The sequence below is a fragment of the Oncorhynchus keta genome, chromosome 3, assembly GCF_023373465.1.
Source record: "Oncorhynchus keta strain PuntledgeMale-10-30-2019 chromosome 3, Oket_V2, whole genome shotgun sequence".
Classification (NCBI taxonomy): Eukaryota; Metazoa; Chordata; class Actinopteri; order Salmoniformes; family Salmonidae; genus Oncorhynchus; species Oncorhynchus keta.
Genome location: NC_068423.1, coordinates 25,665,737 through 25,681,084, shown reverse-complemented (window position 1 = coordinate 25,681,084; position 15,348 = coordinate 25,665,737). Strand labels below are relative to the sequence as shown.

At 48.2% G+C, this 15,348-nt stretch overlaps 1 protein-coding gene across 50 annotated transcripts in view; it reads left to right on the top strand.

The window, feature by feature from the left end:
* The window catches only part of ppp3r1a (protein phosphatase 3, regulatory subunit B, alpha a), a 52,706-nt gene extending 37,390 nt beyond the window's left edge, over nucleotides 1-15,316 (top strand). Inside the window, exons 3-9 of one of the 50 annotated variants that reach the window (XR_008090331.1) lie at nucleotides 3,779-3,955; nucleotides 5,502-5,561; nucleotides 5,807-5,991; nucleotides 12,338-13,061; nucleotides 13,178-13,216; nucleotides 13,256-13,294; nucleotides 13,334-15,316. Coding sequence is in view for 1 of the 50 variants with exons in the window: in XM_052494067.1 (XP_052350027.1) it covers nucleotides 3,779-3,955; nucleotides 5,502-5,561; nucleotides 5,807-5,991; nucleotides 12,338-12,385 (470 nt within the window). In the remaining 49 variants the exon portion in view is untranslated. Of the gene's footprint in view, nucleotides 1-3,778; nucleotides 3,956-5,501; nucleotides 5,562-5,806; nucleotides 5,992-12,337 lie in introns of all 50 variants that reach the window. The other 49 variants (XR_008090326.1, XR_008090369.1, XR_008090336.1 and 46 more) reach the window with 49 other exon arrangements.
* Nucleotides 15,317-15,348: the final 32 nt, after the last annotated feature.

Below are 15,348 nucleotides of genomic sequence, written 5' to 3'. Positions count from 1 at the left end.
CCCTCCTCTCTCTCTCTATGACCTACCTTCTCAGTTGAACTCCCCCTCTCTCTACTACCTACCTTCTCAGTTGAACTCCCCCTCCTCTCTCTCTCTATGACCTACCTTCTCAGTTGAACTCCACCCTCCTCTCTCCTACCTACCTTCTCAGTTAAACTCCCCCCTCCTCTCTCTCTCTCCATTCTGTGAGGTTTGTCTAAAGATGAATAGCTATATCTGACTATAAGGTAGGACAGATTAGAGTAGTATCGTGTGGGGAGGGGGGGGGCAGTAGACCGGTTCACGTGATCATAGCGTGTCTGAATAAGCTTATACTGTAGTTAGTATCTATGTTATTACAAGGCTTACCCCATGCTACTGTGAGAGGGGACAACAGAACCTAGGTGGGATCAGTACTCTCTGTAATGGCAGGAGCTCACAAGGCACAGGGCAACAAGCTCTCCTCGGGGACTGGGACAGCTAGGGCTGTTTGTACTACCCACATCGGCATGGCCAACAACAGATGTAAGTTCACTCAACTGGAAGATTTCAGGCAATATTTGTGTAGTTAACTTGACCCCCCCCCGCCTGTGTTTTGAAGGCACTGTTGCCGTGTCAGGTCTGTTGCCGTGTCAGGTCTGTTGCCGTGTCAGGTCTGTTGCCGTGTCAGGTCTGTTGCCGTGTCAGGTCTGTTGCCGTGTTGGGTCGGTGTAGGTGGGGAGGAGAGTAGTCCTCGCCTACATACTGTCATTAGACCACATTATGTATGTGTGTGGGTACAGGGTTTGCTGGGTGCCTACCTGCATAGATCTACCCGTGTTAATGTGTTGCGTGTCCATATTCCAGGAGATCTAGGTAAGTTGACGGCTACTTTTAACGGCAAAGGTTTTTACTTGCTATGACTGTGATACTGTATGTGGTTGTCTTGCCTACGTTGGTTGAATACACTGACTGGAAGTCGCTCTGGATAAGTGTAAAATAATTACCAAAATGTAACGTCTCTACTCATGTAATTTTGTTCATGATCCCTCTCTCTCTTTTCTCCTGTCTTGTTCTCTCTCTTTTCTCCTGTCTCGCTCTCTCTTTTCTCCTTTCTCGCTCTCCCTTTTCTCCTTTCTCGCTCTCTCCTTTCTCCTTTCTCGCTCTCTCTTTTCTCCTGTCTTGTTCTCTCTCTTTTCTCCTGTCTCGCTCTCTCTTTTCTCCTTTCTCGCTCTCCCTTTTCTCCTTTCTCGCTCTCTCCTTTCTCCTTTCTCGCTCTCTCTTTTCTCCCGTCTGTCTGTCGGTCTCTCTTTTCTCCCGTCTGTCTGTCGGTCTCTCTTTTCTCCCGTCTGTCTGTCGGTCTCTCTTTTCTCCCGTCTGTCTGTCGGTCTCTCTTTTCTCCCGTCTGTCTGTCGGTCTCTCTTTTTTCTCCCGTCTGTCTGTCGGTCTCTCTTTTTTCTCCCGTCTGTCTGTCGGTCTTCTTTTCTCCCGTCTGTCTGTCGGTCTCTCTTTCTCCCGTCTGTCTGTCGGTCTTTTTCTCCCGTCTGTCTGTCGGTCTTTCTTTTCTCCCGTCTGTCTGTCGGTCTCTCTTTTCTCCCGTCTGTCTGTCGGTCTTTCTTTTCTCCCGTCTGTCTGTCGGTCTCTCTTTCTCCCGTCTGTCTGTCGGTCTCTCTTTTCTCCCGTCTGTCTGTCGGTCTTTCTTTTCTCCCGTCTGTCTGTCGGTCTCTCTTTTCTCCCGTCTGTCTGTCGGTCTCTCTTTTCTCCCGTCTGTCTGTCGGTCTCTCTTTCTCCCGTCTGTCTGTCGGTCTCTCTTTTCTCCCGTCTGTCTGTCGGTCTCTCCTTTCTTTTCTCCCTCCCGTCTGTCTGTCGGTCTTTCTTTTCTCCCGTCTGTCTGTCGGTCTCTCTTTTCTCCCGTCTGTCTGTCGGTCTCTCTTTTCTCCCGTCTGTCTGTCGGTCTCTCTTTCTCCCCCGTCTGTCTGTCGGTCTCTCTTTTCTCCCGTCTGTCTGTCGGTCTCTCTTTTCTCCCGTCTGTCTGTCGGTCTCTCTTTTCTCCCGTCTGTCTGTCGGTCTCTCTTTTCTCCCGTCTGTCTGTCGGTCTCTCTTTTCTCCCGTCTGTCTGTCGGTCTCTCTTTTTTCTCCCGTCTGTCTGTCGGTCTCTCTTTTTTCTCCCGTCTGTCTGTCTGTCTCTCTTTTCTCCCGTCTGTCTGTCGGTCTCTCTTTTCTCCCGTCTGTCTGTCGGTCTCTCTTTTCTTTCTCCCGTCTGTCTGTCTCTCTTTTCTCCCGTCTGTCTGTCGGTCTCTCTTTTCTCCCGTCTGTCTGTCGGTCTCTCTTTTCTCCCGTCTGTCTGTCGGTCTCTCTTTTCTCCCGTCTGTCTGTCGGTCTCTCTTTTCTCCCGTCTGTCGGTCTCTCTTTTCTCCCGTCTATCGGTCTCTCTTTTCTCCCGTCTGTCGGTCTCTCTTTTCTCCTGTCTATCGGTCTCTCTTTTCTCCTGTCTATCGGTCTCTCTTTTCTCCCGTCTGTCGGTCTCTCCCGTCTGTCTGTCGGTCTCTCTTTTCTCCCGTCTGTCTGTCGGTCTCTCTTTTCTCCCATCTGTCTGTCGGTCTCTCTTTCTCCCCGTCTGTCTGTCGGTCTCTCTTTTCTCCCGTCTGTCTGTCGGTCTTTCTTTTCTCCCGTCTGTCTGTCGGTCTCTCTTTTCTCCCGTCTGTCTGTCGGTCTCTCTTTTCTCCCGTCTGTCTGTCGGTCTCTCTTTCTCCCGTCTGTCTGTCGGTCTCTCTTTTCTCCCGTCTGTCTGTCGGTCTCTCCTTTCTCCCGTCTGTCTGTCGGTCTCTCTTTTCTCCCGTCTGTCTGTCGGTCTCTCTTTCTCCCGTCTGTCTGTCGGTCTCTCTTTCTCCCGTCTGTCTGTCGGTCTCTCTTTCTCCCGTCTGTCTGTCGGTCTCTCTTTTCTCCCGTCTGTCTGTCGGTCTCTCTTTTCTCCCGTCTGTCTGTCGGTCTCTCTTTTCTCCCGTCTGTCTGTCGGTCTCTCTTTTCTCCCGTCTGTCTGTCGGTCTCTCTTTTCTCCCGTCTGTCTGTCGGTCTCTCTTTTCTCCCGTCTGTCGGTCTCTCCCGTCTGGTCTCTCTTTTCTCCCGTCTGTCTGCCTCTATTTTCTCCCGTCTGTCTCTCTTTTCTCCCGTCTGTCTGCCGGTCTCTCTTTTCTCCCGTCTGTCTGCCGGTCTCTCTTTTCTCCCGTCTGTCTGCCGGTCTCTCTTTTCTCCCGTCTGTCTGCCGGTCTCTCTTTTCTCCCGTCTGTCTGCCGGTCTCTCTTTTCTCCCGTCTGTCTGCCGGTCTCTCTTTTCTCCCGTCTGTCTTTCGGTCTCTCTTTTCTCCCATCTGTCTGTGGGTCTCTCTTTTCTCCCGTCTGTCGGTCTCTCTTTTCTCCCGTCTATCGGTCTCTCTTTTCTCCTATCTATCGGTCTCTCTTTTCTCCTATCTGTCTATCGGTCTCTCTTTTCTCCTATCTGTCTATCGGTCTCTCTTTTCTCCTATCTGTCTATCGGTCTCTCTTTTCTCCTATCTGTCTATCGGTCTCTCTTTTCTCCTATCTGTCTATCGGTCTCTCTTTTCTCCTATCTGTCTATCGGTCTCTCTTTTCTCCTATCTGTCTATCGGTCTCTCTTTTCTCCTATCTGTCTATCGGTCTCTCTTTTCTCCTATCTGTCTATCGGTCTCTCTTTTCTCCTATCTGTATGTCGGTCTCTCTTTTCTCCCATCTGTATGTCGGTCTCTCTTTTCTCATCTCTTTTCTCCCGTCTCTCTTTTCTCGTCTCTCTCTCTCTACTCCAGTCGATGCTGATGAGATTAAGCGTCTGGGAAAGAGGTTTAAGAAACTGGACCTTGATAACTCTGGGTCCCTTAGCGTGGAGGAGTTCATGTCCCTCCCTGAACTCCAGCAGAACCCGCTGGTCCAGAGGGTCATCGACATCTTCGACACAGATGGAAACGGAGAGGTGGACTTCAAGGGTAAGCCAGAGTAGCCTGGTCCCAGATCAGTTGTCTCCTTCTATAGCCTGGTCCCAGATCTGTTGTCTCCTTCTATAGCCTGGTCCCAGATCTGGTGTCTCCTGTAACCTGGTCCCAGATCTGGTGTCTCCTTCTATAGCCTGGTCCCAGATCTGTAGTCTCCTCCTATAGCCTGGTCCCAGATCTGTTGTCTCCTTCTATAGCCTGGTCCCAGATCTGGTGTCTCCTGTAGCCTGGTCCCAGATCTGTTCTCCTTCTATAGCCTGGTCCCAGATCTGTTCTCCTTCTATAGCCTGGTCCCAGATCTGTTTGTGCTTTTGCCTATACCATTGTGTATGACAATTTGTACTAGTGAATAAATGCTTGGGGCCGACAATGTCTTTGAATTTCAGCTCATTTGCTGAAATCAAAGTCAATAATATCAGGGACATCAGTGTTGGTTAACATGTCTATTGTCCTCCTGTCTGAGAATGTCCCAGCAGAGTACATGGTGGCCTACACTAGAGGGGTATAATACAAACCTGGATCAATGAGCGGTCCAGAAAATGTATGGTCTGAAATAACTTTTTATTGTTTAGCAAGAAAAGCTTGATATGGGCATTGTCTCATTGACTCAACAACCAAACACACACATCTAAGTTTAGCTTTCTTAATTAACCAGAATATTATTTCTGTCTGTTCACCTCAGTTAGCTGGCAAACTCATTGATCCTGCTTCCTGATAGTTGTTGGTTAAATATACAATCTCCACAGGACCTTGTAATCAGCAGGTTTCCATATCACCATGCAGTAAATTCATTAATAGACCAATAACAAAGAGAGTTCTGAACCTAGTTCTCAGTTTTCCCCTCCCCACTCAGAACATATCCAGACAGTCCTAGCAAGAAGCTCACTTGAGAAATAGCTATTTTTACCTAATTTAATGGAAATCATTAGACTACGGTACTTTTATAATTTTATATTGATATAAAATGGCTGCAATGGGCCTTTAATCACATTGCATGATTAACAAAAAGGATCTTGATGACCAGGGAGAGAAGTTGGTACTTTGGCCTGGACTGGGTCAGACTTCCAGTGTTTCTCTCTGTCTACTCTGCCGAACAGAACCTGCAGAGGAAGTAGTAACACTTAACACAGGACCGTCAGGACTAGATAGCCCGGATTCCATCCGGATACAGCCCGGATTCCATCCGGATACAGCCCCGATTCCATCCGGATACAGCCCGGATACAGCCCCAATTCCGTCCGGATACAGCCTGGATTTACATTTTAAAGATAATTTCCGATTGAGCTGACATGTCCATCGTTTACCGTGAATGCGGTCTCCGTGAAAACATTGCCTATAGAAGTTGCATAGAGGAAAAGGGGCGTTCTGATTGGATATAGCCCTAAATATGGATTGTAGTAGTTTGCTACTGATATTTTGATTGAACTTATGAATGCATAAGTAGTGTATTTTCTCACTCCGATTTATATAAAATCATTGCGTACAGTATAAGAAGTGAAAATAATGTCTGACTCTAAACCATCTGTGTCCCCCCCATCAGAATTCATTGAGGGAGTCTCACAATTCAGTGTCAAGGGGGACAAGGAGTCAAAACTTCGGTGTAAGTAGACAAATCTACTCCATCTCCACTACATCCTACACCTATACACCTCTCACCACACAAAGTTAAATGATCTGATCTACAAAGACAAAACCCATCCCCTGTCCTCCACTTGCCAAAGTAGAAAAGGAATGCCTGACAGCATCAATGATGAGGCTTTCTCCAAAATATAAAACCAAAAAAGGTCTGTGTTCACGATCCCTGACTTACCTACACATCCTTCCACGTTTCTCTCCCCCCTCTAGTTGCCTTCCGGATCTACGACATGGACAAGGATGGCTACATTTCCAACGGAGAGCTCTTCCAGGTGCTGAAGATGATGGTAGGAAACAACCTGAAGGACACCCAGCTGCAGCAGATCGTGGACAAGACCATCATCAACGCAGACAAGGACGGAGACGGCAGGATATCCTTCGAAGAGTTCTGTTTAGTAAGTCTGGGGTCGTGAGTGGCTGGGGAACTGGGGTGGTGGGTGGCTGGGGAACTGGGATCGTGGGTGGCTGGGGAACTGGGATGGTGGGTGGTTGGGGAACTGGAGTGGTGGGTGGCTGGGGAACTGGGGTCGTGGGTGGCTGGGGAACTGGGGTGGTGGGTGGCTAGGGAACTGGGGTGGTGGGTGGCTAGGGAACTGGGGTGGTGGGTGGCTAGGGAACTGGGGTGGTGGGTGGCTAGGGAACTGGGGTGGTGGGTGGCTAGGGAACTGGGGTGGTGGGTGGCTGGGGAACTGGGATCGTGGGTGGCTGGGGAACTGGGGTGGTGGGTGGCTGGGGAACTGGGATCGTGGGTGGCTGGGGAACTGGGATCGTGGGTGGCTGGGGAACTGGGATTGTGGGTGGCTGGGGAACTGGGGTGGTGGGTGGCTGGGGAACTGGGGTGGTGGGTGGCTGGGGAACTGGGGTGGGGGGTGGCTGGGGAACTGGGGTGGTGGGTGGCTGGGGAACTGGAGTCGTGGGTGGCTAGGGAACTGGGGTCGTGGGTGGCTGGGGAACTGGGGTCGTGGGTGGCTGGGGAACTGGGGTCGTGGGTGGCTGGGGAACTGGGGTCGTGGGTGGCTGGGGAACTGGGGTGGTGGGTGGCTGGGGAAACGGGGTGGTGGGTGGCTGGGGAAATGGGGTGGCTGGGGAACTGGGGTCGTGGGTGGCTGGGGAACTGGGGTGGTGGGTGGCTGGGGAACTGGGGTCGTGGGGGGCTGGGGAACTGGGGTCGTGGGTGGCTGGGGAACTGGGGTGGTGGGTGGCTGGGGAAACGGGGTGGTGGGTGGCTGGGGAAAAGGGGTGGCTGGGGAACTGGGGTCGTGGGTGGCTGGGGTCGTGGGTGGCTGGGGAACTGGGGTCATGGGTGGCTGGGGAACTGGGGTGGTGGGTGGCTGGGGAACTGGGGTGGTGGGTGGCTGGGGTGGTGGGTGGCTGGAGAAATGGGGTGGTGGGTGGCTGGGGAACTGGGGTGGTGGGTTGCTGGGGAACTGGAGTGGTGGGTGGCTGGGGAACTGGAGTGGTGGGTGGCTGGGGAACTGGAGTGGTGGGTGGCTGGGGAACTGGAGTGGTGGGTGGCTGGGGAACTGGAGTGGTGGGTGGCTGGGGAACTGGAGTGGTGGGTGGCTGGGGAACTGGGGTGGTGGGTGGCTGGGGAACTGGGGTGGTGGGTGGCTGGGGAACTGGGGTGGTGGGTGGCTGGGGAACTGGGGTGGTGGGTGGCTGGGGAACTGGAGTGGTGGGTGGCTGGGGAACTGGGGTGGTGGGTGGCTGGGGAACTGGGGTGGTGGGTGGCTGGGGAACTGGAGTCGTGGGTGGCTGGGGAACTGGGGTCGTGGGTGGCTGGGGAACTGGGGTGGTGGGTGGCTGGGGAACTGGGGTGGTGGGTGGCTGGGGAACTGGGGTGGTGGGTGGCTGGGGAACTGGGGTGGTGGGTGGCTGGGGAAATGGGGTGGTGGGTGGCTGGGGAAATGGGGTGGCTGGGGAACTGGGGTCGTGGGTGGCTGGGGAACTGGGGTCGTGGGTGGCTGGGGAACTGGGGTGGTGGGTGGCTGGGGTGGTGGGTGGCTGGGGAAATGGGGTGGTGGTTGGCTGGGGAACTGGGGTGGTGGGTTGCTGGGGAACTGGAGTGGTGGGTTGCTGGGGAACTGGAGTGGTGGGTGGCTGGGGAACTGGAGTGGTGGGTGGCTGGGGAACTGGAGTGGTGGGTGGCTGGGGAACTGGGGTGGTGGGTGGCTGGGGAACTGGAGTGGTGGGTGGCTGGGGAACTGGGATGGTGGGTGGCTGGGGAACTGGAGTGGTGGGTGGCTGGGGAACTGGAGTGGTGGGTGGCTGGGGAACTGGAGTGGTGGGTGGCTGGGGAACTGGAGTGGTGGGTGGCTGGGGAACTGGGGTGGTGGGTGGCTGGGGAACTGGGGTGGTGGGTGGCTGGGGAACTGGGGTGGTGGGTGGCTGGGGAACTGGAGTGGTGGGTGGCTGGGGAACTGGGATCGTGGGTGGCTGGGGTGGTGGGTGGCTGGGGAACTGGGGTGGTGGGTGGCTGGGGAACTGGGGTGGTGGGTGGCTGGGGAACTGGGGTGGTGGGTGGCTAGGGAACTGGGGTCGTGGGTGGCTGGGGAACTGGGGTGGTGGGTGGCTGGGGAACTGGGGTGGTGGGTGGCTGGGGAACTGGGGTGGTGGGTGGCTGGGGAAATGGGGTGGTGGGGGACTGGGGAAATGGGGTGGCTGGGGAACTGGGGTCGTGGGTGGCTGGGGAACTGGGGTGGTGGGTGGCTGGGGAACTGGGGTGGTGGGTGGCTGGGGAACTGGGGTGGTGGGTGGCTGGGGAACTGGAGTGGTGGGTGGCTGGGGAACTGGAGTGGTGGGGGGCTGGGGAACTGGAGTGGTGGGTGGCTGGGGAACTGGAGTGGTGGGTGGCTGGGGAACTGGGGTGGTGGGTGGCTGGGGAACTGGAGTGGTGGGTGGCTGGGGTACTGGAGTGGTGGGTGGCTGGGGAACTGGAGTGGTGGGTGGCTGGGGAACTGGAGTGGTGGGTGGCTGGGGAACTGGAGTGGTGGGTGGCTGGGGAACTGGAGTGGTGGGTGGCTGGGGAACTGGGGTGGTGGGTGGCTGGGGAACTGGGGTGGTGGGTGGCTGGGGAATTGGGGTGGTGGGTGGCTGGGGAACTGGGGTGGTGGGTGGCTGGCTGGGGAACTGGAGTGGTGGGTGGCTGGGGAACTGGGGTGGTGGGTGGCTGGGGAACTGGGGTGGTGGGTGGCTGGGGAACTGGAGTGGTGGGTGGCTGGGGAACTGGAGTGGTGGGTGGCTGGGGAACTGGAGTGGTGGGTGGCTGGGGAACTGGAGTGGTGGGTGGCTGGGGAACTGGAGTGGTGGGTTGCTGGGGAACTGGAGTGGTGGGTGGCTGGGGAACTGGAGTGGTGGGTGGCTGGGGAACTGGAGTGGTGGGTGGCTGGGGAACTGGAGTGGTGGGTGGCTGGGGAACTGGAGTGGTGGGTGGCTGGGGAACTGGAGTGGTGGGTGGCTGGGGAACTGGGGTGGTGGGTGGCTGGGGAACTGGAGTGGTGGGTGGCTGGGGAACTGGAGTGGTGGGTGGCTGGGGAACTGGGGTGGTGGGTGGCTGGGGAACTGGAGTCGTGGGTGGCTGGGGAACTGGGGTGGTGGGTGGCTGGGGAACTGGAGTGGTGGGTGGCTGGGGAACTGGGGTGGTGGGTGGCTGGGGAACTGGGGTGGTGGGTGGCTGGGGAACTGGAGTGGTGGGTGGCTGGGGAACTGGGGTGGTGGGTGGCTGGGGATACTACAGGATGCTACTGTACCTGTAGACTTTAGCCAGTTAGCATTGGCTTGCGAAACTACCTCTAACTTCCTTCATACTGCACGCAGAGGACATTTTCCAGAATTGTGCAACCCTATTGGGGGGTAACTCCAGTTCTGGAGGACTGTTATGGTTGATGGCTTCTCCTACCCAGCTCGAACACACCCGATGGCTCATTCAGTGGAGGGTAATGTTATGTATAGAGCATTATTCCAGCCCCATTTCACTAAGAAAGTTCTGTATTCTGTTTCACGCTTCTGAATAAGCTATATTAGGCACGTATTTTTCTAAGGCAGCGGTTCCTAAACTTTTCCGTTCCGGGGACCACCAAATCACCGTCAAAAACTCTCGAGGACCACCATTGGCAGTAAATTTAGCAGTGAATGTAACAAATTAGTCTTATTATTATTATTATTATAAACTATTGGAATTTTGAAAAGTAATGTCAAATTGCTTATAATACAATTAATTCTCCCAACTGTTATTTTCTTTGGAAGAAAAAAAATAAATTTGTGTTTAATTACATTTATCAAAAATAATTGGCAGAACACAGGTTGGAAAACACTGCTCTAGAGTCTTGAACTGAAACACTGTTCTTGTGGGAGTATTATCTTCAGGACAACTGTTGGACTGTGGTTATAGTTGGTTTGTGCTGGAGTAGACCAAGGTTGTCGTGAATGGACTGTGTGACTTCATTTGAAGAGACTCATTCATTAAAATAGCTGAGTGTAAGACAGTATTACAGAAAATACAGGGGGTGAACGGAATACTGTAGTTATACTAGTGTTAACAGGATACTGTAGTTATACTAGTGTTAACAGGATACTGTAGTTATACTAGTGTTAACAGGATATTGTAGTTATACTAGTGTTAAGGGGTTAACAGGATACTGTAGTTATACTAGTGTTAACAGGATACTGTAGTTATACTAGTGTTAACAGGATACTGTAGTTATACTAGTATTAACAGAATACTGTAGTTATACTAGTGTTAAGGGGTTAACAGGATACTGTAGTTATACTAGTGTTAAGGGGTTAACAGGATACTGTAGTTATACTAGTGTTAACAGGATACTGTAGTTATACTAGGGTTAACAGGATACTGTAGTTATACTAGTGTTAACAGGATACTGTAGTTATACTAGTGTTAACAGAATACTGTAGTTATACTAGTGTTAACAGGATACTGTAGTTATACTAGTGTTAACAGGATACTGTAGTTATACTAGTGTTAAGGGGTTAACAGGATACTGTAGTTATACTAGTGTTAAGGGGTTAACAGGATACTGTAGTTATACTAGTGTTAAGGGGTTAACAGGATACTGTAGTTATACTAGTGTTAACAGGATACTGTAGTTATACTAGTGTTAACAGGATACTGTAGTTATACTAGTGTTAACAGGATACTGTAGTTATACTAGTGTTAACAGGATACTGTAGTTATACTAGTATTAACAGGATACTGTAGTTATACTAGTGTTAAGGGGTTAACAGGATACTGTAGTTATACTAGTGTTAACAGGATACTGTAGTTATACTAGTATTAACAGGATACTGTAGTTATACTAGTGTTAAGGGGTTAACAGGATACTGTAGTTATACTAGTGTTAACAGGATACTGTAGTTATACTAGTATTAACAGAATACTGTAGTTATACTAGTGTTAAGGGGTTAACAGGATACTGTAGTTATACTAGTGTTAACAGGATACTGTAGTTATACTAGTGTTAAGGGGTTAACAGGATACTGTAGTTATACTAGTGTTAAGGGGTTAACAGGATACTGTAGTTATACTAGTGTTAAGGGGTTAACAGGATACTGTAGTTATACTAGTGTTAACAGGATACTGTAGTTATACTAGTGTTAACAGGATACTGTAGTTATACTAGGGTTAACAGGATACTGTAGTTATACTAGTGTTAACAGGATGCTGTAGTTATACTAGTGTTAAGGGGTTAACAGGATACTGTAGTTATACTAGTATTAACAGGATACTGTAGTTATACTAGTGTTAACAGGATACTGTAGTTATACTAGTGTTAAGGGGTTAACAGGATACTGTAGTTATACTAGTGTTAACAGGATACTGTAGTTATACTAGGGTTAACAGGATACTGTAGTTATACTAGTGTTAACAGGATACTGTAGTTATACTAGTGTTAACAGGATACTGTAGTTATACTAGTGTTAACAGGATACTGTAGTTATACTAGTATTAACAGAATACTGTAGTTATACTAGTGTTAAGGGGTTAACAGGATACTGTAGTTATACTAGTGTTAAGGGGTTAACAGGATACTGTAGTTATACTAGTGTTAACAGGATACTGTAGTTATACTAGTGTTAACAGGATACTGTAGTTATACTAGTGTTAAGGGGTTAACAGGATACTGTAGTTATACTAGTATTAACAGAATACTGTAGTTATACTAGTGTTAACAGGATACTGTAGTTATACAACAGGATACTGTAGTTATACTAGTATTAACAGAATACTGTAGTTATACTAGTGTTAAGGGGTTAACAGGATACTGTAGTTATACTAGTGTTAACAGGATACTGTAGTTATACTAGTGTTAAGGGGTTAACAGGATACTGTAGTTATACTAGTGTTAAGGGGTTAACAGGATACTGTAGTTATACTAGTGTTAAGGGGTTAACAGGATACTGTAGTTATACTAGTGTTAACAGGATACTGTAGTTATACTAGTATTAACAGGATACTGTAGTTATACTAGTGTTAACAGGATACTGTAGTTATACTAGTGTTAACAGGATACTGTAGTTATACTAGTGTTAACAGGATACTGTAGTTATAGTGTTAACAGGATACTGTAGTTATACTAGTGTTAAGTTGCCTCTCTTAGTTGGAATCATGTTGCGTGATTTTGAATATCATTAAGAATCAATCTGTTCCTTCCTGCTTTTACTCTAGAATTGGAATTAGAACTACAATAACAACTATTTGGTTCTGTTCCTTCTCTCTTCCCCTAGGTGGTGGGTGGCCTTGACATACACAAAAAGATGGTGGTAGACGTGTGAGCATGTCCCTCCGCTCCTCTCCCTCCCCTCGCTTTCTTCTCCATCGGTCTCTGAAGATCTGCTCAAGACGTCTGGCAAACACTTGGTGTATCAATGGAAGTATTCTCTCTCCCCGTGAAGCCACTTTTTATTCCCTAAACAAGCCACAAAGCTTCGCGAAGCCAATTTAGTTGTGTTATTGAACTCCAATCCTCTCGATAACCTGAAGGACAGCTATTTTTTCTTTGTAAGAGCATCCCAGTTTGAGGGAGGGAGGGGAAAGGTTGGCTTGATTATATTTTGTCAACATTTTTTTTTTGTAATGATATTTTTTTTTTAATATTTATTTTTGTTCTGGTCTCTTTTTTTTAAATAGACAAGTATATCTATAAATGTTTATTTAGTGGGGAAATGTGTCATTATCTGAGGTGTTGCGTTTAAATAATATACTTGATTTGGGTTACAATTCAAAACGTAGGGTATAAAGTGCCAACCAGGACATATGGTATTGTTATCATTAAGTATCCACCATTGCGGTCAGTGATGGACTGGTCTGTGATGAGTCAAACGCTCGCTGCAAGATCACTAATGGTTAGATGCTAATTTCATTTTCTAAAATAAACAGCAGTTTCTTTTGCACTATTTGACTATTGAGCAGGTTGGATTCAATAAATTAAGACATTTGACTCCTGAGCAGGTTGGATTAGATCAATTAAGACATTTTGACTCCTGAGCAGGTTGGATTAGATAAATTAAGACATTTGACTCTTGAGCAGGTTGGATTAGATCAATTAAGACTTGACTCCTGAGCAGGTTGGATTAGATCAATTAAGACATTTGACTCTTGAGCAGGTTGGATTAGATCAATTAAGACATTTGACTCCTGAGCAGGTTGGATTAGATCAATTAAGACATTTGACTCTTGAGCAGGTTGGATTAGATCAATTAAGGCATTTGACTCTTGAGCAGGTTGGATTAGATCAATTAAGACATTTGACTCTTGAGCAGGTTGGATTAGATCAATTAAGACATTTGACTCTTGAGCAGGTTGGATTAGATCAATTAAGACATTTGACTCTTGAGCAGGTTGGATTAGATCAATTAAGACATTTGACTCTTGAGCAGGTTGGATTAGATCAATTAAGACATTTGACTCTTGAGCAGGTTGGATTAGATCAATTAAGACATTTGACTCTTGAGAAGGTTGGATTAGATAAATTAAGCTTCCGACCACATTAAACATACAATACCTGTTGGAAGTTTAGAGTGATGGTTTTATTATGTTTATACTTTAAGATTATTATTCTAAGCGTAGAGATAGACGCCAAGAAAGTGATGTCTTGGCGTACTAATTTGTATTTGACTTACTTTAACGACACGTTTTTGCGTTGACCCATATGACAATCCCCCAATGCAAAGTAAATGGGCGGCAGGTAGCCTAGCAGTCAGAGGCGAGCCAGCAACCGGAGGGTTGCTAGTTTGAATCCCGGGTCGGACGGGAAAAAATCTGAAGGGAAGTGAGCTGGTAACCAGAGGGTTGCTGTTGGTGTCAAATCCTAGATGGCATAACCTGCCGTTGTACCCTTGAGCAAGACCCTTAACCCCCCCCACAGCAACTGCTCCATGGGTGCCGTAGTGTGGCAGCGTCCCCTGCTCTAACCTGTGTGTGTGTGTGTGTCTTGGGATAAAGTCAAATGTTCTGTTGCACCTTGTGTACAATTGAACAAATAAAAGGATCTTATACAGCTTGATCACTCAAATTTAAAAAAAAATAATAATCTCTTTAACATGGACCATCTATGTATTTGTATTTTATTATATCTTAAACTGAGGAATATCCTAAAATATCGAGATGAGAAAGATTTAATGAATGTCAGTGAGTTATTGAGGGAATATAGAATGGTGTGGCATGTTATCGAGACTCAACCGCAGGCAGCATAGTAACTGTATATTAGGTCAATGTTTGCTCATCTTAGTAGAGAGAGAGGCTGCAGCAGCCAATGTCAACCCCCCCCCCATCAATAGTGCATTTACAGTACAGGGTTCTTTCTAATGCAACAACGGAGTTACTCGTAAACGTTTGACATGATCAATGGACATACGGTACATTTGAGAGTACATTAGAAAGTGAAGATTTAAGAACCTATCACGATCGCCTCATCGGTCCTCTCCCTCCGTGGTATTCACAGTAGGGAGACTGACACAAGTTTAAGGTGAAATGGGCATCCAGAGAATATAATTGTAACAAAATGGCGGCGGGTTGTATTTTAATGATTTGATAGTTGGTTTGGAAATCATTGTTTTTAGTGAGACGTGTCAAATGCCTCCCTGCATAGTGTACTACTTTTTAACCAGGGCCCATAGCTCAGGTCAAAATGAGTGCATCATATAGGGCACTGTACAAGTGGCTTTTCTTGGGCCTAAGTTTGCATGATGATTTTCCTTGTGCATGTAGATGATCCATTTAAATAATCCTTGTTAAAAAACGTGAATAGTGAGGTCAGTAATAACGATATTTAATAATCTACTGGGAAACATATTGGATTTTGTCCTAACCTTGTTAAATGTTCACATTATGGAGCAGTAATCCAAACGAACTGAACTAAACTTTGTACCCCCCGGATCAGCGCGATGAGGATTCTATTCCTGTAAAAAGCTGGTCCCAAAGTCAACTGCCACTCACTGTACTCAACACGGTTTTGTATAGAAGCTTTCCATTCCGTTATCTATATAGTTCAGATTTTAGTTCCGCAAGTACTACTTTCTCTATTTTCTTTGAAGGGGACTCGGTGCTCTTTTAGTTGTGTGTGGAAACTGAAACGGTTAAGTTTGACTAATAGTTATTTTCCCCTTTCTCTGCATGGTGCATCTGATGCTGTGGGACTGTTGGATACTTGATATTGTATGAAAATTATAAATAAAAAAATAATAAAATACTTTGAAACATTTTAAGTACGAGTCGTGGGGTTTCTGGATCAATTTGG